General features: G+C 51.7%; 1 protein-coding gene across 1 annotated transcript in view; it reads left to right on the top strand.

Moving 5' to 3' along the window:
- Positions 1-6,453: 6,453 nt before the first annotated feature.
- PHGDH (phosphoglycerate dehydrogenase) overlaps positions 6,454-23,907 on the top strand; it is a 44,457-nt gene continuing 27,003 nt past the window's right edge. The window contains 8 exon segments of the mRNA XM_073635322.1: positions 6,454-6,676; positions 6,679-6,742; positions 11,378-11,551; positions 11,824-11,889; positions 13,374-13,428; positions 13,515-13,613; positions 16,970-17,102; positions 17,195-17,343. Of these exon segments, the coding sequence (XP_073491423.1) occupies positions 6,484-6,676; positions 6,679-6,742; positions 11,378-11,551; positions 11,824-11,889; positions 13,374-13,428; positions 13,515-13,613; positions 16,970-17,102; positions 17,195-17,343 (933 nt within the window). The 5' untranslated portion in view covers positions 6,454-6,483.

The following is a 23,907-nucleotide window of genomic DNA, read 5'->3' as shown; positions in this document are numbered from 1 at the left end:
CTATGGGGGGGGGATCACACACCTGTACATTGATCTATGGGGGATCACACACCTGTACATTGATACATAGGGGGGGTCACACACCTGTACATTGATCCATGGGGGATCACACACCTGTACATTGATCTATGGGGGATCACACACCTGTACATTGATCTATGGGCTGATCACACACCTGTACATTGATATATGGGGGATCACACACCTGTACATTGATCCATGGGGGATCACACACCTGTACATTGATCTATGGGGGATCACACACCTGTACATTGATCCATAGGGGGATCACACCTGTACATTGATCCATGGGGGGATAACACACCTGTACATTAATACATGGGGGTGGGATCTCACACCTGTACATTGATCTATGGGCTGATCACACACCTGTACATTGATCTACGGGGGGGATCACACACCTGTACATTGATACCTGGAGGGGATAACACACCTGTACATTGATACATAAGGAGATCACACACCTGTACATTGATACATGTGGGGATCACACACCTGTACATTGATATATGGGGGATCACACACCTGTACATTGATCTATGGGGGGGATCACACACCTGTACATTGATACATGGGGGGATCACACACCTGTACATTGATATATGGGGGATCACACACCTGTACATTGATATATGTGGGGATCACACACCTGTACATTGATATATGTGGGGATCACACACCTGTACATTGATATATAGGGGAGATCACACACCTGTACATTGATCCATGAGGGATCACACACCTGTACATCGATCTATGGGGGGATCACACACCTGTACATTGATCCGTGGGGAGATCGCACACCTGTACATTGATCCATGGGGGATCACACACCTGTACATTTATCCATGGGGGATCACACACCTGTACATTGATCCATGGGGGATCACACACCTGTACATTGATCTATGGGGGATCACACACCTGTACATTGATCCATGGGGGATCACACACCTGTACATTGATCTATGGGGGATCACACACCTGTACATTGATCCATGGAGGATCACACACCTGCACATTTATCCATGGGGGATCACACACCTGTACATTGATCCATGGGGGATCACACACCTGTACATTGATCTATGGGGGATTACACACCTGTACATTGATCTATGGGGGGGGGATCACACACCTGTACATTGATCTATGGGGGATCACACACCTGTACATTGATACATAGGGGGGGTCACACACCTGTACATTGATACATAGGGGGGGTCACACACCTGTACATTGATCCATGGGGGATCACACACCTGTACATTGATCTATGGGGGATCACACACCTGTACATTGATCTATGGGCTGATCACACACCTGTACATTGATATATGGGGGATCACACACCTGTACATTGATATATGGAGAGATCGCACACCTGTACATTGATCTATGGGCTGATCACACACCTGTACATTGATATATGGGGGATCACACACCTGTACATTGATCCATGGGGGATCACACACCTGTACATTGATCTATGGGGGATCACACACCTGTACATTGATCCATAGGGGGATCACACACCTGTACATTGATCCATGGGGGGATAACACACCTGTACATTAATACATGGGGGTGGGATCTCACACCTGTACATTGATCTATGGGCTGATCACACACCTGTACATTGATACCTGGAGGGGATAACACACCTGTACATTGATACATAAGGAGATCACACACCTGTACATTGATCCATGGCGGATCACACACCTGTACATTGATCCATAGGGGGATCACACACCTGTACATTGATCCAGAGGGATCACACACCTGTACATTGATCCATGGGGGGATAACACACCTGTACATTGATCCATGGGGGGATCACACACCTGTACATTGATCCATGGGGGGGATCACACACCTGTACATTGATACATGGGGGATCACACACCTGTACATTGATCCATGGCGGATCACACACCTGTACATTGATCCATGGCGGATCACACACCTGTACATTGATCCATGGGGGATCACACACCTGTACATTGATCCATGGGGGATCACACACCTGTACATTGATCCATGGGGGGATAACACACCTGTACATTGATCCATGGGGGGATAACACACCTGTACATTGATCTATGGGGGGATCACACACCTGTACATTGATCTATGGGGGGGATCACACACCTGTACATTGATCTATGGGGGGGATCACACACCTGTACATTGATCTATGGGGGGGATCACACACCTGTACATTGATACATGGGGGATCACACACCTGTACATTGATACATGGGGGATCACACACCTGTACATTGATCCATGGGGAGCTCACACACCTGTACATTGATACATGGGGGGGTCACACACCTGTACATTGATACATAGGGGGGATCACACACACCTGTACATTGATACATAGGGGGGATCACACACACCTGTACATTGATACATGGGGGATCACACACCTGTACATTGATCCATGGGGGAATCACACACCTGTACATTGATCCATGGGGGATCACACACCTGTACATTGATCCATGGGGGAATCACACACCTGTACATTGATCCATGGGGGATCACACACCTGTACATTGATCCATGGGGGATCACACACCTGTACATTGATCCATGGGGGAATCACACACCTGTACATTGATACATGGCGGGGGTCACACACACCTGTACATTGAAACATGAGGGATCACACACCTGTACATTGATCAATGGGGGATCACACACCTGTACATTGATCCATAGGGGAATAACACACCTGTACATTGATCCATGGGGGATCACACACCTGTACATGGATCTATGGGGGGGATCACACACCTGTACATTGATCTATATGGGGGATCACACACCTGTACATTGATACCTGGAGGGGATAACACACCTGTACATTGATACATGGGGGGATCACACACCTGTACATTGATACATGGGGGGGATCACACACACCTGTACATTGATACATAGGGGGATGACACACCTGTACATTGATCTATGGGGGGATGACACACCTGTACATTGATCTATGGGGGGGGGGTCACACACCTGTACATTGATCTATGGGGGGGTCACACACCTGTACATTGATACATGGGGGATCACACACCTGTACATTGATCCATGGGGGATCACACACCTGTACATTGATACATGGGGGATCACACACCTGTACATTGATCCATGGGGGATCACACACCTGTACATTGATCCATGGGGGAATCACACACCTGTACATTGATACATGGGGGGGGGTCTCACACCTGTACATTGATACATAGGGGGGATCACACACACCTGTACATTGATACATGGGGGATCACACACCTGTACATTGATCAATGGGGGATCACACACCTGTACATTGATCCATAGGGGAATAACACACCTGTACATTGATCCATGGGGGATCACACAACTGTACATTGATCTATGGGGGGATCACACACCTGTACATTGATACCTGGAGGGGATAACACACCTGTACATTGATACATGGGGGGATCACACACCTGTACATTGATACATGGGGGGGATCACACACACCTGTACATTGATACATGGGGGAATAACACACCTGTACATTGATACATAGGGGCATGACACACCTGTACATTGATCTATGGGGGGATGACACACCTGTACATTGATCTATGGGGGGGGGTCACACACCTGTACATTGATCTATGGGGGGATCACACACCTGTACATTGATCCATGGGGGGATCACACACACCTGTACATTGATCTATGGGGGGGTCACACACCTGTACATTGATCCATGGGGGATAACACACCTGTACATTGATCCATGGGGATCACACACCTGTACATTGATACATAAGGAGATCACACACCTGTACATTGATACATATGGAGATCACACACCTGTACATTGATATATGGGGGATCTCACACCTGTACATTGATCCATGGGGGATCACACACCTGTACATTGATCCATGGGGGATCACACACCTGTACATTGATCCATGGGGGATCACACACCTGTACATTGATCCATAGGGGGATCACACACCTGTACATTGATCCATGGGGGGATAACACACGTGTACATTAATACATGGGGGTGGGATCTCACACCTGTACATTGATCCATAGGGGGATGGGATCACACACCTGTACACTGATCCATAGGAGGATGGGATCACACACCTGTACATTGATCCATAGGGGGATGGGATCATACACCTGTACATTGATCCTTAGGGGGTTGGGATCTCACACCTGTACATTGATCCATAGGGGGGTGGGATCACACACCTGTACACTGATCCATAGGAGGATGGGATCACACACCTGTACATTGATCCTTAGGGGGATGGGATCACACACCTGTACATTGATCCTTAGGGGGATGGGATCACACACCTGTACATTGATCCATAGGGGGATGGGATCTCACACCTGTACATTGATCCTTAGGGTGGTGGGATCACACACCTGTACATTGATCCTTAGGAGGATGGGATCACACACCTGTACATTGATCCATAGGGGGATGGGATCTCACACCTGTACATTGATCCATAGGGGGGTGGGATCACACACCTGTACATTGATCCTTAGGGGGATGGTATCACACACCTGTACATTGATCCTTAGGGGGATGGTATCACACACCTGTACATTGATCCTTAGGGGGATGGGATCACACACCTGTACATTGATCCTTAGGGGGATGGTATCACACACCTGTACATTGATCCTTAGGGGGATGGGATCACACACCTGTACATTGATCCATAGGGGGGTGGGATCACACACCTGTACATTGATCCTTAGGGGGATGGGATCACACACCTGTACATTGATCCTTAGGGGGATGGGATCACACACCTGTACATTGATCCTTAGGGGGATGGGATCACACACCTGTACATTGATCCATAGGGGGGTGGGATCACACACCTGTACATTGATCCATAGGGGGGTGGGATCACACACCTGTACATTGATCCATAGGGGGGTGGGATCACACACCTGTACATTGATCCATAGGGGGGTGGGATCACACACCTGTACATTGATCCATAGGGGGGTGGGATCACACACCTGTACATTGATCCATAGGGGGATGGGATCACGCACCTGTACATTGATCCATAGGGGGATGGGATCACGCACCTTTACATTGATCCATAGGGGGATGGGATCACACACCTGTAGATTGATCCTTAGGGGGTTGGGATCTCACACCTGTACATTGATCCATAGGGGGATGGGATCTCACACCTGTACATTGATCCTTAGGGGGATGGGATCACACACCTGTACATTGATCCATAGGGGGGGTGGGATCACACACCTGTACATTGATCCATAGGGGGGTGGGATCACACACCTGTACATTGATCCATAGGGGGGTGGGATCACACACCTGTACATTGATCCTTAGGGGGATGGGATCACACACCTGTACATTGATCCATAGGGGGGTGGGATCACACACCTGTACATTGATCCATAGGGGGGTGGGATCACACACCTGTACATTGATCCATAGGGGGATGGGATCACACACCTGTACATTGATCCTTAGGGGGATGGGATCACACACCTGTACATTGATCCATAGGGGGGGTGGGATCACACACCTGTACATTGATCCATAGGGGGGTGGGATCACACACCTGTACATTGATCCATAGGGGGGTGGGATCACACACCTGTACATTGATCCATAGGGGGATGGGATCACACACCTGTACATTGATCCATAGGGGGGTGGGATCACACACCTGTACATTGATCCATAGGGGGGTGGGATCACACACCTGTACATTGATCCATAGGGGGGGTGGGATCACACACCTGTACATTGATCCATAGGGGGATGGGATCACACACCTGTACATTGATCCATAGGGGGGTGGGATCACACACCTGTACATTGATCCATAGGGGGGTGGGATCACACACCTGTACATTGATCCATAGGGGGGGTGGATCACACACCTGTACATTGATCCTTAGGGGGGGGATCACACACCTGTACATTGATCCACAGGGGGGTGGGATCACACACCTGTACATTGATCCACAGGGGGGTGGGATCACACACCTGTACATTGATCACAGGGGGTGGGATCACACACCTGTACATTGATCCATAGGGGGGTGGGATCACACACTGTACATTGATCCATAGGGGGGTGGGATCACACACCTGTACATTGATCCATAGGGGGGTGGGATCTCACACCTGTACATTGATCCATAGGGGGGTGGGATCACACACCTGTACATTGATCCATAGGGGGGTGGGATCTCACACCTGTACATTGATCCATAGGGGGGTGGGATCACACACCTGTACATTGATCCATAGGGGGGTGGGATCTCACACCTGTACATGGTTTCCTCTCCCCTGCAGATGGTTACATTGTAGACTGTGTTGAGTCTGGGAGGAGAAGGAGGGAGAGGAGAGGGAGGAGGAGGAGGGATGAGTGTCACATGGAGGGAGGAGGAGATCCAGAAATCAGTGATTTGGAAGATCTGCTGGAATCTGAGGCGATGAGCTGTCTGGAAATTAGATTGTCAGCAGTAGAGATCAGAGAAGAAGGAGCCGCAGTCATGGCTCTGAGTGATATCAGACGGGTCCTGATCAGTGATAGCCTGGCCCCAGCCTGTGCCCACATCCTGAGATCCCAGGGGGCATCGAGGTCACCGAATGCCCCGGACTGACCCCCCAGGAGCTCATCGCCAAGATCAGGTAACGCATGGGGAGGGGGTGATAGTCTGCAGACAACAGATCATCTGCAGAATGCTGGGGGCTGCAATGGTTTGAATGGTGCAGTAATCATCTGCAGACCTGTTGCTGGAATATCCTGCAGAGTGCCAATAGAGCAATGGTCTGCAGGGGACAATGGAACATAATAATGGGGAGATGCTCTGCAGAGAGAGGTCACATGACAATGTTCTGTAGAAATGGATTATAAGGGGGGGGGGGTTGCAGAAATATTAATAATGGGGGGGTATTTTTTCAGAAATGTGTAATATTGGGATGGATCTTCTAGTGGAGGAGAGATGATCTGCACAGATCTGTGGCTCTGGTTTGGGGAGTTGCGATGTTCTGCAGATGGGAATGACACGCTGCATAGACACAGCTGCAGGAAAACTTCATTCATTGTAAAGTCTGATGCAAGAGAGAGGAGAGGTGTCAGGAGAGGGGGCGGGGTCAGAGGGGAGGGGGAGGGGTCTGTCACATTTGAAGTACATGTGGATTCATTGTTACATAACAATCAGAGAAGAGATCAGCGGAGACCTCTGAGAGGGGGAGGGGAGCATCATTCTATCCTCATCTCACAATCAACAATGAGAACCCTCTGTGTGCCCAGAGGAGGAATGCCTGAGACTGGGGGGGCAGGAGGGCGAGAGACTGGGGGGCAGGAGGAGGGAGAGACTGGGGTGTAGGAGGGCGAGAGACTGGGGGCAGGAGGGCAAGAGACTGGGGGGCAGGAGGAGGGAGAGACTGGGGGCAGGAGGAGGAGAGACTGGGTGTAGGAGGGCGAGAGACTGGGGGCAGGAGGGCAAGAGACTGGGGGGCAGGAGGAGCGAGAGACTGGGGGGCAGGAGGAGCGAGAGACTGGGGGGCAGGAGGAGCGAGAGACTGGGGGGCAGGAGGAGGGAGAGACTGAGGGGCAGGAGGAGGGAGAGACTGGGGTGTAGGAGGGCGAGAGACTGGGGTGTAGGAGGGCAAGAGACTGGGGGGCAGGAGCAAGAGACTGGGGGCAGGAGGAGCGAGAGACTGGGGGGCAGGAGGAGGGAGAGACTGAGGGGCAGGAGGAGGGAGAGACTGAGGGGCAGGAGGAGGGAGAGACTGGGGGGCAGGAGGAGGGAGAGACTGGGGGCAGGAGGAGGGAGAGACTGGGGGGCAGGAGGAGGAGAGACTGGGGGGCAGGAGGAGGGAGAGACTGGGGGGCAGGAGGAGGGAGAGACTGAGGGGCAGGAGGAGGGAGAGACTGAGGGGCAGGAGGAGGGAGAGACTGAGGGGGCAGGAGGAGGGAGAGACTGAGGGGCAGGAGGAGGGAGAGACTGGGGGGCAGGAGGAGGGAGAGACTGGGGGGCAGGAGGAGGGAGAGACTGGGGGGCAGGAGGAGGGAGAGACTGGGGGGCAGGAGGAGGGAGAGACTGGGGGGCAGGAGGAGGGAGAGACTGGGGGGCAGGAGGAGGGAGAGACTGGGGGGCAGGAGGAGGGAGAGACTGGGGGGCAGGAGGAGGGAGAGACTGGGGGGCAGGAGGAGGGAGAGACTGGGGGGCAGGAGGGCGAGAGACTGGGGGGCAGAAGGAGGGAGAGACTGGGGGGCAGGAGGAGGGAGAGACTGGGGGGCAGGAGGAGGGAGAGACTGGGGGGCAGGAGGAGCGAGAGACTGGGGGGCAGGAGGAATGCCTGAGACTGGGGGGGCAGGAGGAGGGAGAGACTGGGGGCAGGAGGGCGAGAGACTGGTGGAAGGAGGAGGGAGAGACTGGGGGGCAGAAGGGGGAGAGGGAGAGACTGGGGGTAGGATGGTGAGTGAGTGGGAAGAGAAGGGCAGGAGAGTGAAAGAGGGAGGATGGGGAGCAGGAGGATAAGAGACAGGGGGCAGGATGGTAAAAGAGAGGAGACCGGGGGGGAGGGCAAGCGGGTGAGTAAAGGAACAGGAGGGGGTAGAGAGAGAAAGAAGGGTGGGCAGGAGGGGTGAGAGATGGGACAGAAAAGTGGGAAAGGAGGGTAGGAGGGTGAGCGAGGGGGTTGGGGGGAGGGGAGAGGTGAGAGGGGGCAGGAAGGTGGGAGAGGGGGACAGGGGGGTGATAGATGGGGGCAGGGGGGTGAGAGAGGGGGAAGAGAGGGTTGGGGGGAGGGGTTAGAGAGGGCAGGAGGGTGAGCTAGGAGAAATAGGGGGGTAAGTGGGGGCAGGAAGGAGAGAGAAGGGGGTCTAGAGGGTGAGAGAGGCAGGAGGGTGACACACGCAGTAGGGAGGGGTACAGACATGGTATGGGGGGCGGAGCCTGTGATTGGCACACTATGAATTGGCTTAGAAAGCAAAACATCTTTTCATGTGTAATAATAATACAGACTTGGGGGGGGGGGGGGGGGGGGGGGTGGGGCATGGCGAATACAACACATCCCATCCCCCATACAGCAACAACCAGTCCAAGCCTAGAATCTGTCATCTCTGAATAAAGGAAGAAACAAAAATAATAATAATATCACTGAAGAGAAGAAACAAATGTAACAAATTGAAAAACAACAAACATTCCAGATATCATATCCCATCATCCTCCAATCACAGCACAATCTCATCTCTGTCCAATCACATACAATATCTCACAAAAGTAAGTACACCCCTCAGTGACATTTGTGTAAATCTTTTCTTGTATCTTTTCATGTGACAACACTGAAGAAATGGCACTTGTCTACAATGTAAAGTAGTGAGTGTACAGCATGTATAACAATGTAAATTTGCTGTCCCCTCAAAATAACTCAACACACAGCCATTAATGTCTAAACCGCTGGCAACAAAAGTGAGGACACCCCTAAGTGAAAATCTCCAAGTTGGGCCCAATTAGCCATTAGATAGAAGAAAAGATTTACACAAATGTCACTGAGGGGTGTACTTACTTTTGTGACATACTGTAGTACTCATTCACAACAAATGTCAACAGTAATAAAACAAAAAACACAGAAAAGTTTTTTAGACAATTGCCCTAAAAAAAATGAATGTCACACATTGTGACTCCGCCCCCCAATAAAGATCCACGCCGATCACAATGCCCTACAATTCGCCATAATCATAAAAATGCCACCCATCGACACATGGCCAGGTCCCATTGCTTCACTCCTATAAAATGGCACACAAAAGGGGTGGGGTCTCCCAGAGGGACATCATTGACCATAGACAGTCATGTCCAAATATGGTCAATAACATCACCTGCAAGTCCCCGCCCCCTTTTTTTTTTTTTTAAAACAGTCTTTGTTTTAATTTTACTATTTTACATTTTTTGGGGGGGGGGAAATGAGTATCCAGATTCTGGTAGGACCCCCATCTGTAGACCCCCTCAAACACCAGGCCAGGGTTGTAGGGAGGAGGCCCTTGTCCTAATCAGCATGGGGACAACGTGCTTTGCCAAGGTACCCCCCCATATTGGGGGCATATGTTCTGCTGTGGTGCACACTCACCCTTTCCTTACCTACTCAATCACATAGGGGGGCAGCATCTGAGAGCCTCCGTATTGTTAAAGGGGGTTCTCCACCCCCCCATGCTCTCCACCTCCCCCTTGTACTCTCAACCCCCTGTGCTCTCCTGCCCTCCGCCTCACCTTGTGTTTTTGCTTCCCCCTGTGCTCTCCAGCCCCACTGTGCTCTCCTCTTCCTCCCTGTGTTCTCTGCCCCTCCCCTGTGCTCTCGCCCCACCCCATGTTCCTCCCTGTGCTCTCCAGCCCCCCCCCCCCCATGCTCTTTCCTGGCCCCCTCTCCCTCCTCTCCCAGGGGATTAGTCAGGGTGGAGAGTGGGGAAGGGGCCGGTTAACATGTCATGGGCTGCTCAGTCCAAAACGCCCTAGCCTATTGTTTGTCCCAGTCCGGGCCTGCCCACATCCACCAGGCCAGGGTTGTGGGGAGGGAGGGTCCTTGTCCTAATCAACATGGTGACTCCATGGTTTGTTAGGTTTCCCCCCCCATGATGAGGGCATGTCTTCTGCTATGGTGCCTCCTCCCCCCTCCCTTACATACTCGTTCACATGAGGGGGTATCTGGGAGCCTCTGTATTGTTAAAGGGGGTTTCCAGATTCTGATGAGCCCCCACTTACAGATCCCCACAACCACCAGGCCAGGGTTGTGGGCGGAGGCACTTGTCCTAATCAACATGGGGACTCAGTGCTTTGCCAAGGTACCCCCGTTGAGGGCATGTCTTCTGCTATAGTGACTCCTCCCCTTCCCTTACATACTCATTCATATGGGGGGGGGCAGTATCTGGGAGCCTCTGTATTGTTAAAGGTGGTTTCCAGATTCTGATAAGCCCTCCACCCACAGACCCCCCCCCCCCATAACCTCCAGGCCAGGGATGTGGGGGGAGGCACTTGTCCTAATCAACATGGGGTCACAGTGCTTTGCCCATGGTACCCCCCTATGGTGAGAGCATGTCATTTGATATGGTGCCCCCTCCATTTTTGAGCGGTGTTCCCTCTTTAATTCCATACCAGAAGAGAAGAAAGGCCTGCTTTGAATTATAGGGGAACACAACGCACAATGGTGAGGATTCTCCGCCATGTAAGTGAATGGAGTGGGTGATGTCAGTGGTTGGTAAGGACTCGGTGGTGACAGCAGGAATGTATATAATGACCCGTACGGATATACTGTCTCCAGCAGTTTGTCTCTCTCTCCCCCCCAGGACTATGACGGGCTCATCGTACGCTCGGCCACCAAGGTGAGCGCAGAGGTCCTGACCGCCGGCAGCAGGCTGAAGGTGGTTGGACGGGCCGGGACCGGAGTGGACAATGTGGATGTAGATGCCGCTACCAAGAATGGGATCATTGTCATGAAGTACGTGAGTAGATGTCCTTGAATGATCACCACCATCATCCGCCACCAAGTCCATATCCTCTTGTGTCTGTACCCGCAGGTGGGGGTGGAGGGGACATGGACAATTCCTTTTGTTAGTCCATCTAGTAAAGTCTTCTGTCACCTGACAACAGTTTCCATGCATGATCAGATTATGTCATGTGGGGAGATATTCTCCATCAACTGAAGACAATTAGATTGTAATGTGTGTGGTCACCTCCCAACCTCTCTGACATGTCTACCTTCCTCCACAGCACCCCCACCGGGAACAGTATCAGTGCCGCTGAGCTGACCTGTGGATTTATCCTTAGCCTGTCCAGGTAAGTTGGCTGCATCCCGGAGTCAGTCGGTGTGTGGTCAGTCGGTGTGTCCTTCAAAGACATGCCCATTAACGAGAGTAAATCCATCTCTGATTCATGCATTGGAGAGCTCTTTGCCTATCCCAACCTGCTTCTGCTCTCTACATACTGAGACCGGACCCTGCAGGACTCTTGGTGAAATCTTTCACAGCGAAGGCTGAATAGACAAGTCTGGCTCTACCCAAATCGCATGATCTGTCTACCCTGATCCCACCATCTGTCTACCCGGGTCCCACCATCTGTCTACTCGGATCCCACCATCTGTCTACCCGGATCCCACCATCTGTCTACCTCCGATTCCACCATCTGTCTACCCCCGATCCCGCCATCTGTCTACCCCCGATCCCGCCATCTGTCTACCTCCGATCCCGCCATCTGTCTACCTCCGATCCCGCCATCTGTCTACCTCCGAACCCACCATCTGTCTACCTCCGATCCCACCATCTGTCTACCTCCGATCCCACCATCTGTCTACCTCCGATCCCACCATCTTTCTACCTCCGATCCCACCATCTGTCTACCTCCGATCCCACCATCTGTCTACCTCCGATCCCACCATCTGTCTACCTCCGATCCCACCATCTGTCTACCTCCGATCCCACCATCTGTCTACCTCCGATCCCACCATCTGTCTACCTCCGATCCCACCATCTGTCTACCTCCGATCCCACCATCTGTCTACCTCCGATCCCACCATCTGTCTACCCCCGATCCCACCATCTGTCTACCCCCGATCCCACCATCTGTCTACCCCCGATCCCACCATCTGTCTACCCCCGATCCCACCATCTGTCTACCCCCGATCCCACCATCTGTCTACCACCCATCCCACCATCTGTCTACCTCCGATCCCACCATCTGTCTACCTCCGATCCCACCATCTGTCTACCTCCGATCCCACCATCTGTCTACCTCCGATCCCACCATCTGTCTACCCCCGATCCCACCATCTGTCTACCCCCGATCCCACCATCTGTCTACCCCCGATCCCACCTGTTTTCAATATTGTGAACAGGAAGCCACCATCCCCGGGTATCCTCTCCGTATCCTGTATAGATGTCTTGTCAGAGATCACATTTCTGTGCATTCATTTGACCTCATTGTAGTGCCTGGGATGCCATATTCCATGCATCAGCTGTATGCAGGAGCAGGGGGGAGAACATTCCTAAAATGGGCCTGTTTTAAGTCTGAGTACTGTTGCCGTGGTTGCAACAAAGCGATGTCTACATTTTATTTGATAGTTATGGAAAATTTTCTGAATTGTTATTGTGACGTCTTCGTAATCATTCTGTGAGGTTACAATATATAAGTGGGGGTGATGATTTCCAATCCACACCCGACATTCCATCAAATGGCACCTAATAGAACCAAAGCATCCTATAGGGGGGGGGGGGTTGGTCATTCCATATATTCTGTGTCCTGTAACCCTCTGACCTCTTCTCCAGACAGATCCCACAAGCAGCGGCCTCCATGAAGGACGGGAAGTGGGACCGCAAGAAGGTAGGAGCAAAAGTCGACCTGTTATCTATAGATTGGTATTCCCATCGGATTATTTCTTATGTATAGGCATTTCCTTTCTTCTCCAGTATATGGGCTCCGAGCTGCATGGGAAGACGCTGGGAATTCTGGGATTGGGCCGGATTGGGAAGGAAGTGGCTACCAGGATGCAGTCATTCCAGATGAAGGTAAGAGGAGGGGAAGGAGATCTGTGTCTGGACTAATGTTCAACAATTCCTGCTCCCTAAATCATAGAATTGCACCCCCATACACTGAGTGCAGGGGGCAGTGTGCCTACATACCTATCATCACCAGCACCAGTATACCGTACCCCCTCTTCTACCTATATCTCTATACCGTACCCCTTCTACCTATATCTCTATACCGTACCCCCTCTTCTACCTATATCTCTATACCGTACCCCCTTTTCTACTTATATCACTACACCGTACCCCCTCTTCTACCTATATCTCTACGCCGTACCCCCTCTTCTACCTATATCTCTACGCCGTACCCCCTCTTCTACCTATATCACTATACTGTAATACCATACACAGAGTGCAGGGAGCAGTCTATCTATCATCATAGGCTCCACCTGTATATGTTCTGTAATCTTTCTCCAGCCTCTCTCCTTTCCCGGTAATTGTCTTCCTCTATCCCGATCACTATGCTGCCCCCCTATATACAGAGTGTGGGAGGCGGTATGGCTGTTTGCCTATCAGCACAGACTCCGCCTTCATATATCCCCCCCCCCCACCGCCTTTTTTCATCTAGAGTCCTCCATCTCTTATTCTTCATGGATTTTGGCATCATTTACCTATTTTCATTGTACTATACAATACAGCCATACACAGAGTGCGGGAGGAGATCTCTCCTTTCCTTTTATCACCATTCTATATTGTACATCCTCTCCTCTGACACCATCTCTTCTTCTTCTACCTGATGCTCAGGAGGACTTCTCCTTCTATTACATTGTACTTTTCACCCATACACAGAGTTCAGGAAGCATTATACCCGCCGGCCTCTCCTGTGTATCTCCACCTTTACATGTTGTACATTCTCTCTGCTTCCTCCTCTCTTCTCCTGCCTGGTAATTGGCTTCTACATGTCTCATCACACATCTTTATGTCCTGCCATACGCAGAGTTCAGGGGGCAGCTTTGTGTCCCGCCATACGCCGAGTTCAGGGGGCAGCTTTGTGTCCCGCCATACGCCGAGTTCAGGGGGCAGCTTTGTGTGCTGCCATACGCCGAGTTCAGGGGGCAGCTTTGTGTGCTGCCATACGCCGAGTTCAGGGGGCAGCTTTGTGTCCCGCCATACGCCGAGTTCAGGGGGCAGCTTTGTGTCCCGCCATACGCAGAGTTCAGGGGGCAGCTTTGTGTCCCGCCATACGCCGAGTTCAGGAGGCAGCTTTGTGTCCCGCCATACGCAGAGTTCAGGGGGCAGCTTTGTGTCCCGCCATACGCAGAGTTCAGGGGGCAGCTTTGTGTCCCGCCATACGCAGAGTTCAGGGGGCAGCTTTGTGTCCCGCCATACGCAGAGTTCAGGGGGCAGCTTTGTGTCCCGCCATACGCAGAGTTCAGGGGGCAGCTTTGTGTGCTGCCATACGCCGAGTTCAGGGGGCAGCTTTGTGTGCTGCCATACGCCGAGTTCAGGGGGCAGCTTTGTGTGCTGCCATACGCAGAGTTCAGGGGGCAGCTTTGTGTGCTGCCATACGCCGAGTTCAGGGGGCAGCTTTGTGTGCTGCCATACGCCGAGTTCAGGGGGCAGCTTTGTGTGCTGCCATACGCCGAGTTCAGGGGGCAGCTTTGTGTCCCGCCATACGCAGAGTTCAGGGGGCAGCTTTGTGTCCCGCCATACGCAGAGTTCAGGGGGCAGCTTTGTGTCCCGCCATACGCAGAGTTCAGGGGGCAGCTTTGTGTCCCGCCATACGCAGAGTTCAGGGGGCAGCTTTGTGTCCCGCCATACGCAGAGTTCAGGGGGCATCTTTGTGTCCCGCCATACGCAGAGTTCAGGGGGCATCTTTGTGTCCCGCCATACGCAGAGTTCAGGGGGCAGCTTTGTGTGCTGCCATACGCAGAGTTCAGGGGGCAGCTTTGTGTGCTGCCATACGCCGAGTTCAGGGGGCAGCTTTGTGTGCTGCCATACGCAGAGTTCAGGGGGCATCTTTGTGTCCCGCCATACGCAGAGTTCAGGGGGCATCTTTGTGTCCCGCCATACGCAGAGTTCAGGGGGCAGCTTTGTGTGCTGCCATACGCAGAGTTCAGGGGGCAGCTTTGTGTGCTGCCATACGCCGAGTTCAGGGGGCAGCTTTGTGTGCTGCCATACGCAGAGTTCAGGGGGCAGCTTTGTGTCCCGCCATACGCAGAGTTCAGGGGGCATCTTTGTGTCCCGCCATACGCAGAGTTCAGAGGGCAGCTTTGTGTCCCGCCATACGCAGAGTTCAGGGGGCAGCTTTGTGTCCCGCCATACGCAGAGTTCAGGGGGCAGCTTTGTGTCCCGCCATACGCCGAGTTCAGGGGGCAGCTTTGTGTCCCGCCATACGCCGAGTTCAGGGGGCAGCTTTGTGTCCCGCCATACGCAGAGTTCAGGGGGCAGCTTTGTGTCCCGCCATACGCCGAGTTCAGGGGGCAGCTTTGTGTCCCGCCATACGCCGAGTTCAGGGGGCAGCTTTGTGTCCCGCCATACGCCGAGTTCAGGGGGCAGCTTTGTGTCCCGCCATACGCCGAGTTCAGGGGGCAGCTTTGTGTCCCGCCATACGCCGAGTTCAGGGGGCAGCTTTGTGTCCCGCCATACGCAGAGTTCAGGGGGCAGCTTTGTGTCCTGCCATACGCCGAGTTCAGGGGGCAGCTTTGTGTCCTGCCTGTCCTCTTCCTGCCTCCACCTTTTTATATAATGAATATTCTGTCCTCTTCTCCAGCCTGATACCTGGCACCTTCTCCTCATTCTATTTCATTATACTGCACCGCCATACACAGAGTTCAGGAGGCGGTGAGGCCTTCATATTGTCCTCCCGAGGTCTCCTCCTCCTCCTTGTTCTACATCTCTTCCCAGCTATGTCTCTGTCCTAGAGTTCAGGAGGCAGTAGAGCCATCTCTGTCTGTCTGTCCTGCCTATCTTCTTCTTATCCCAATCTCTACATAATATATACTCTGTCCTCTCTTCTCCAGCCTGATATTTAGGACCTTCTACTCCTTCTATTTCCTTCTATTTCCTTCTATTTTCCTTTATCATCCTGCACCTCCATACACAGAGTTCAGTGGGCAGTATGGCCATCTCTGCCTGCCTGTCCTGCCTATCTTCTTCTTATCCCAATCTTTACATAATATATATTCGGTCCACTCTTCTCCAGCCTGATACTCAGGACCTTCTCCTCATTATCCTGCACCGCTATACACAGAGTTCAGGAAGCGGTGTGGCCTCCATATTGTCCCCGTCCTCCATCTTTTCTCAGCCTCGTCTCTGTCCTATCTCATAGACTGGCATACGGTGCCAGTCCGTCATCTCCTTCCACCTCACCATTCACCACCTCTGTCTTCCCACAGACCATCGGATATGACCCCATCATCCCCCCGGAAGTGACGGCACAGTTTGGGGTTCAGCAGTTTTCGCTGGAAGAGATCTGGCCGCAGTGCGACTACATCACGGTGCACACCCCGCTGCTGCCCTCCACCACAGGTACCCCTAATGCCCCCCGCCCTCTGCTCCTATAGCGTTGGATCCGGTGGTCTCTCTACCCCTCCCTCTCATCTCTTGTTGTCTCTTTGCAGGTCTGCTCAATGACGCCTCCTTCGCTAAGTGCAAACGTGGCGTCCAGGTGATCAATTGCGCCCGGGGCGGCATCATCGACGAGGCGGCATTGCTGCGGGCGCTGGAGAGCGGGCAGTGCGGAGGCGCGGGGCTGGATGTGTTCACAGAGGTAAGAAAGTGCCTCGGAGGTGACGCTGCAAATCCCAGGACGACCTCTGACCCGTAGACGCCGCTTATCCATGCGTGTCGGTTACTCAGTAACCCGAGATAAGGGCAACCTGCAGTGCCGGGAAGAGCCAATATGGCGGCTCTGGCAGAAAGGTCACTTCAAGATTGCTGTGACCTCCGTGAACTGCTGGCTTAAAGGGGGAATCCCCTCGCTGCCGGGTCAGGGATTACGTCATCCAGTCATGTGACCTTGGCCAGACGCTGAGTTCCAGAGTCCTCAGTCATCGGTGAAATGATCTATATTTACATTTTTGCTGAATAATTTTATCTATTTTTGAAATCTGGTGACAGAACAGATCTATAAATAGCGGCAATCTACATTAACCGCTTCCTGCCCAGAGCAATAGTCACATTGTTCGCATACATGTAAAAAACTGGAATTTTTTTCTAGCTAGAAAATGACTGAGAACCCCCAAACATGAAACATTTTCTGAAAGCAGAGGCCCTGGAGAATAAAATGGTGCATGTTGCAATTTTTTTTATTATATCGCACAATGTTTTTTTTTTTTTTTTTTATATGGCCCAGCCATTTATCAAGTGCGAATTTTCAGGAAAAAATACAATTTAATGAATTTTAGCGCACACAAACATAATATAATAACCAGTACTTTGGTAAAACATAAAAGAGGATGTTTCATCGAGTAAATAGATACCAAACATGGCATGATTTAAAATTGCGCACACCCGTGAAACGGCAACAAACCGCAGTATCTAAAACCGTCCATAGGTGGCACTTTGAAAGCATTTGCAGGTTATCAGTGTGGAATAAATCTACTCCATGGCCCTAGAACAGCGATGGAGAACCTCGGCCACCCCCAGAATGTTCTGCAACTACATTTCCCATGATGCTCATGCACTCTGCAGTGTAGTGGAGCATCATGGAAAACGTAGTTCCAAAACATCTGGGGTGCCAAGGTTCACCATCGCTGCCCTAGAATGATTGCCCTTACTCTGACGTTCGCGGCGATACTTCACATGTGTGGTGCAAACGCTGTTTACATCCGTGCCGGGTCTACATCGTGCGTTTGCACGTGAAAGGCAGAGGTGCTTTTCAATTTTTTTAATTTTTTTTTTTCTTATTTTACTATTTTATTATTTCTATTTATTTTCATTTTTTTCCCTTATTTTTATGTATTTTATTTATTTTTATTTAAATTTTGTTTATGTGAAAAAAAATTACATAAAAATAATAAAATAAAAAAAAAAAATTAAAAAATTATAATTATAATAAATTTTAAAAAATTAATAAAATAAATAAAAATTAAGAAAAAAATTAAAATAAATAGAAATAAGAAAATAAGAAAATAAATAAAAATATACAATAAATAAGAAAAGCAATAAAAAAATTTTTTTTTAAATAAAAAAATTATTATTTTTATGTAAAATTTTTTTTTTAAAAACATTTTTTATTTAAAAAACATTTTTTTAAATAAAACATCAACTGCAAATGAAGGGAATTCCTCAGCCGCCGCCCCCTCCCTAGGTCACCAGAACTTGTGTCTTCATTGGAAGATTTCCCCTCTATTACTTTTCTGGGGACGACCCAAAATGTGGGATTTTCTTTTACTTTCAGTAATAATGGTAAACAGGAGAACTAGAGCGGGGGAATCTTCTTATTGGAGACACAGACAGCAATAAAAACTGACAGGGGGTCTAATCCATCTCCACTTTATCCAACACTAAAAAAAGTTTTGCCTTTAGTTCTACTTTGGGAAGATGACAGGTCCTCTTCATGGAGACCTCAAGGATCTAATAGATCTCTGACGTCTTCCCTGACCATCAAAGCAGCTAACTGAGCACAGGTCATGCTTGATTAGCTGCCTCCCTGGGTGTAACAGACAGGAAACCACAGCCCTGAACCCGGAAGGGACAGAATCCTTATCGCTTCCTTGGCCTGCAAGCAAAGTTCTCCCTATATTGCTCTTCTTTCGGGTCTGCCAACTTGAATCAAGATTCTGGCGCATGCGCAGACACGCTGGGTGTTTTTTTTTTTGTTTTTTTTGTCTGTTGGGCCTGGCAGAGCCTTGCGGCGTGTCTGCGCATGCACGAGATCTACATCATGCATCCCAGGAGGCAGCTTGCAGGATCTTGTGCATGCACAGAAATTCCACAGGGGAACCTGGAGGGGCTTGCAGCGCGTTTTTGCGCATGCGCGCGCGGTCCAGATACTTCCTCCTCCCCTAGGTGTGGATTGAGGATGGGAATAAAAAAAAAAAAAAGTGTTCATTTTAAAAATACAAAAAAGTTCCACTTTGTGGTGATTTCTCTTTCCAGCTAAAAAAGCTATTTTTTATTTTTTATTTTTCGCACACATTTAAAATGAGCATTTGTGGATCCAAAATTACCTGAAAACTCCTCAGATGTTCTGTATTTTCTTTGAAGAGGAAGTATCACTATTGTTACTATTCACTTCCCCAAAGGTTGAAGTACATGTAGTATTTTGTTCTATCTTCCAAGGTGACCTGCAATGCTAACTGTGATAAAGCAGCCCTTCCCCTCAGTGCACAGCCCCCCCCATCCTCCTCAGTGCACAGCCCCCCCCATCCTCAGTGCACAGCCCCCCCCATCCTCAGTGCACAGCCCCCCCTCCTCCTCAGTGCACAGCCCCCCCCATCCTCCTCAGTGCACAGCCCCCCTCCTCCTCAGTGCACAGCCCCCCATCCTCCTCAGTGCACAGCCCCCCCTCCTCCTCAGTGCACAGCCCCCCCATCCTCCTCAGTGCACAGCCCCCCCTCCTCCTCAGTGCACAGCCCCCCCATCCTCCTCAGTGCACAGCCCCCCCTCCTCCTCAGTGGACAGCCCTCCCTCCTCCTCAGTGCACAGCCCCCCCCCATCCTCCTCAGTGCACAGCCCCCCCCATCCTCCTCAGTGCACAGCCCCCCCCCATCCTCCTCAGTGCACAGCCCCCCTCCTCCTCAGTGCACAGCCCCCCATCCCCCTCAGTGCACAGCCCCCCCATCCTCCTCAGTGCACAGCCCCCCTCCTCCTCAGTGCACAGCCCCCCCCTCCTCCTCAGTGCACAGCCCCCCCCATCCTCCTCAGTGCACAGCCCCCCTCCTCCTCAGTGCACAGCCCCCCCCATCCTCCTCAGTGCACAGCCCCCCCATCCTCCTCAGTGCACAGCCCCCCTCCTCCTCAGTGCACAGCCCCCCATCCTCCTCAGTGCACAGCCCCCCCATCCTCCTCAGTGCACAGCCCCCCTCCTCCTCAGTGCACAGCCCCCCCTCCTCCTCAGTGCACAGCCCCCCTCCTCCTCAGTGGACAGCCCTCCCTCCTCCTCAGTGCACAGCCCCCCCTCCTCCTCAGTGCACAGCCCCCCCTCCTCCTCAGTGCACAGCCCCCCCTCCCCCTCAGTGCACAGCCCCCCTCCTCCTCAGTGCACAGCCCCCCTCCCCCTCAGTGCACAGCCCCCCCCCTCCCCCTCAGTGCACAGCCCCCCCCATCCTCCTCAGTGCACAGCCCCCCCCCATCCTCCTCAGTGCACAGCCCCCCTCCTCCTCAGTGCACAGCCCCCCCTTCTCAGTGCACAGCCCCCCCTCCTCAGTGCACAGCACCCCCCTCCTCCTCAGTGCACAGCCCCCCCTCCTCCTCAGTGCACAGCCTCCTCCTCCTCCGTGCACAGCCCCCCTCCTCCTCCTCCGTGCACAGCCTCCCTCCTCCTCCTCCTTGGTGCCCACCCCCCCTCCTCAGTGCACAGCCCCCCTCCTCCTCGGTGCACAGCCCCCCTCCTTCTCTGTGCACAGCCCCCCTCCTCCTCTGTGCACAGCCCTCCTCCTCCTCTGTGCACAGCCCCCCTCCTCCTCTGTGCACAGCCCCCCTCCTCCTCTGTGCACAGCTCCCCCTCCTCCTCTGTGCACAGCCCCCCTCCTCCTCTGTGCACAGCCCCCCTCCTCCTCTGTGCACAGCCCCCTCCTCCTCTGTGCACAGCTCCCCCTCCTCCTCAGTGCACAGCCCCCCTCCTCCTCTGTGCACAGCTCCCCCTCCTCCTCTGTGCACAGCTCCCCCTCCCCCTCAGTGCACAGCCCCCCTCCCCCTCAGTGCACAGCCCCCCCTCCCCCTCAGTGCACAGCCCCCCTCCTCCTCTGTGCACAGCTCCCCCTCCTCCTCAGTGCACAGCCCCCCTCCTCCTCTGTGCACAGCCCCCCTCCTCCTCTGTGCACAGCCCCCCCTCCCCCTCAGTGCACAGCCCCCCCTCCCCCTCAGTGCACAGCTCCCCCTCCTCCTCTGTGCACAGCCTGCTTAGAGAGCGAGTGCCTGTCTCCAGCTCCCAGCTGACACCCCTCACCTTGGAATGCATTCCGGGTGCTGGCCCGGGGCAGCTGCTAGACATGTGCTGATCACTCCCAATAAATATTCAATCAAATTTTTCCTTATTTTCGGAGATTCGGATATGTCCGAATTACAGTATAAACAAAGTTTACCGAATGCCCTGAAATAACTAATAACAAATACTGGAAATGGAGTGAGTACAAGAAGGGCAACAAAGCTAATAAAGGGTCTGGAGGATCTTAGTTATGAGGAAAGGTTGTGAGCTCTGAACTTATTCTCTCTGGAGAAGAGACGCTTGAGAGGGGATATGATTTCATTATATAAATACCGGACTGGTGACCCCACAATATATAAATACCGGACTGGTGACCCCACAATATATAAATACCGGACTGGTGACCCCACAATATATAAATACCGGACTGGTGACCCCACAATATATAAATACCGGACTGGTGACCCCCCAATATACAAATACCGGACTGGTGACCCCACAATATACAAATACCGGACTGGTGACTAGGGATGAGCTTCGTGTTCGAGTCGAACCCATGTTCGACTCGAACATCGGCTGTTCGATCGTTCGCCGAATTGCGAACGTTATGGGCCGTTCGCGCTAAATTCGTGTGGCGCGTCACGGCCCATAATTCACTGCGGCATCGCAGTGCATTGCTGGCTGATGATTGGCCAAGCATGCACTATGACCCGCATGCTTGGCCAATCACAGCGCCGTCAGTAGAGAGAGCTGTAATTGGCCAAAGCCAGGGTGGCTTTGGCCAATTATGGCTCAGGGGATTTAGTACACACCCCACACTATATAAGGCCGCCTGCACGGCGGCCCTGTGTAGTGTGTGTTCCGGTGTGCTGAGAGATAGAGAGAGAGAGAGAGACAGTGTCATTTGATTTGAGTTAGATAGATTAGGCAGAACAGTCAGTCAGTTAGCTGCACTTACAGTGTATTGTGTATATATATGCATCCCAGGTGTTGCATATATATATATACACTGTATTCAGTTTAGCTAGATCCGTTCCTGTTATCTTCTATCTAGACTATTTACATTTAATGCAGTGCGTCCTGCTCACAGTGTTCAGCTAGATCCGTTCCTGCTATTTACATTTAGTGCAGTGCGTCCTGCTCACAGTGTTCAGCTAGATCCGTTCCTGTTATCTTCTAGACTATTTACATTTAGTGCAGTGCGTCCTGCTCACAGTGTTCAGCTAGATCCGTTCCTGCAATTTACATTTAGTGCAGTGCGTCCTGCTCACAGTGTTCAGCTAGATCCGTTCCTGCTATTTACATTTAGTGCAGTGCGTCCTGCTCACAGTGTTCAGCTAGATCCGTTCCTGCAATTTACATTTAGTGCAGTGCGTCCTGCTCACAGTGTTCAGCTAGATCCGTTCCTGCTATTTACATTTAGTGCAGTGCGTCCTGCTCACAGTGTTCAGCTAGATCCGTTCCTGCTATTTACATTTAGTGCAGTGCGTCCTGCTCACAGTGTTCAGCTAGATCCGTTCCTGCTATTTACATTTAGTGCAGTGCGTCCTGCTCACAGTGTTCAGCTAGATCCGTTCCTGCTATTTACATTTAGTGCAGTGCGTCCTGCTCACAGTGTTCAGCTAGATCCGTTCCTGTTATCTTCCTACTGACAGGCAGGCTTGTCTGGTTACAGTATATAAAGCTACCTGAAGAAAATTACAGGTGTTCTATTTGATCCTATTAGTACCACGGTCAGGCAGCTAGACTATTTACATTTAGTACAGTGCGTCCTGCTCACAGTGTACAGCTAGATCCGTTCCTGTTATCTTCCTACTGACAGGCAGGCTTGTCTGGTTACAGTATATAAAGCTACCTGAAGAAAATTACAGGTGTTCTATTTGATCCTATTAGTACCACGGTCAGGCAGCTAGACTATTTACATTTAGTACAGTGCGTCCTGCTCACAGTGTTCAGCTAGATCCGTTCCTGTTATCTTCCTACTGACAGGCAGGCTTGTCTGGTTACAGTATATAAAGCTACTTGAAGAAAATTACAGGTGTTCTATCCCAGCTTAGTGCAGCTACAGGCCATTAGTATGTCTGGAAGGCCAAGAAGGAGAGGCAGACAGTCACAAGCCAATAAGAGAGGGCAAGCAGGCTCTGTGTCTAGTGCTGGTCGTGGAGACGGTGCATCCTCATCAGCACGTGGCCATGGGACACGCTTGGCCTTTTTTTCGGCAGCTGGCCATGTTGAGCCGCA

The sequence above is a fragment of the Aquarana catesbeiana genome, linkage group LG06 (genome assembly GCF_042186555.1).
Source record: "Aquarana catesbeiana isolate 2022-GZ linkage group LG06, ASM4218655v1, whole genome shotgun sequence".
NCBI lineage: Eukaryota > Metazoa > Chordata > Amphibia > Anura > Ranidae > Aquarana > Aquarana catesbeiana.
This window is presented reverse-complemented; position numbering and strand designations above follow the sequence as displayed.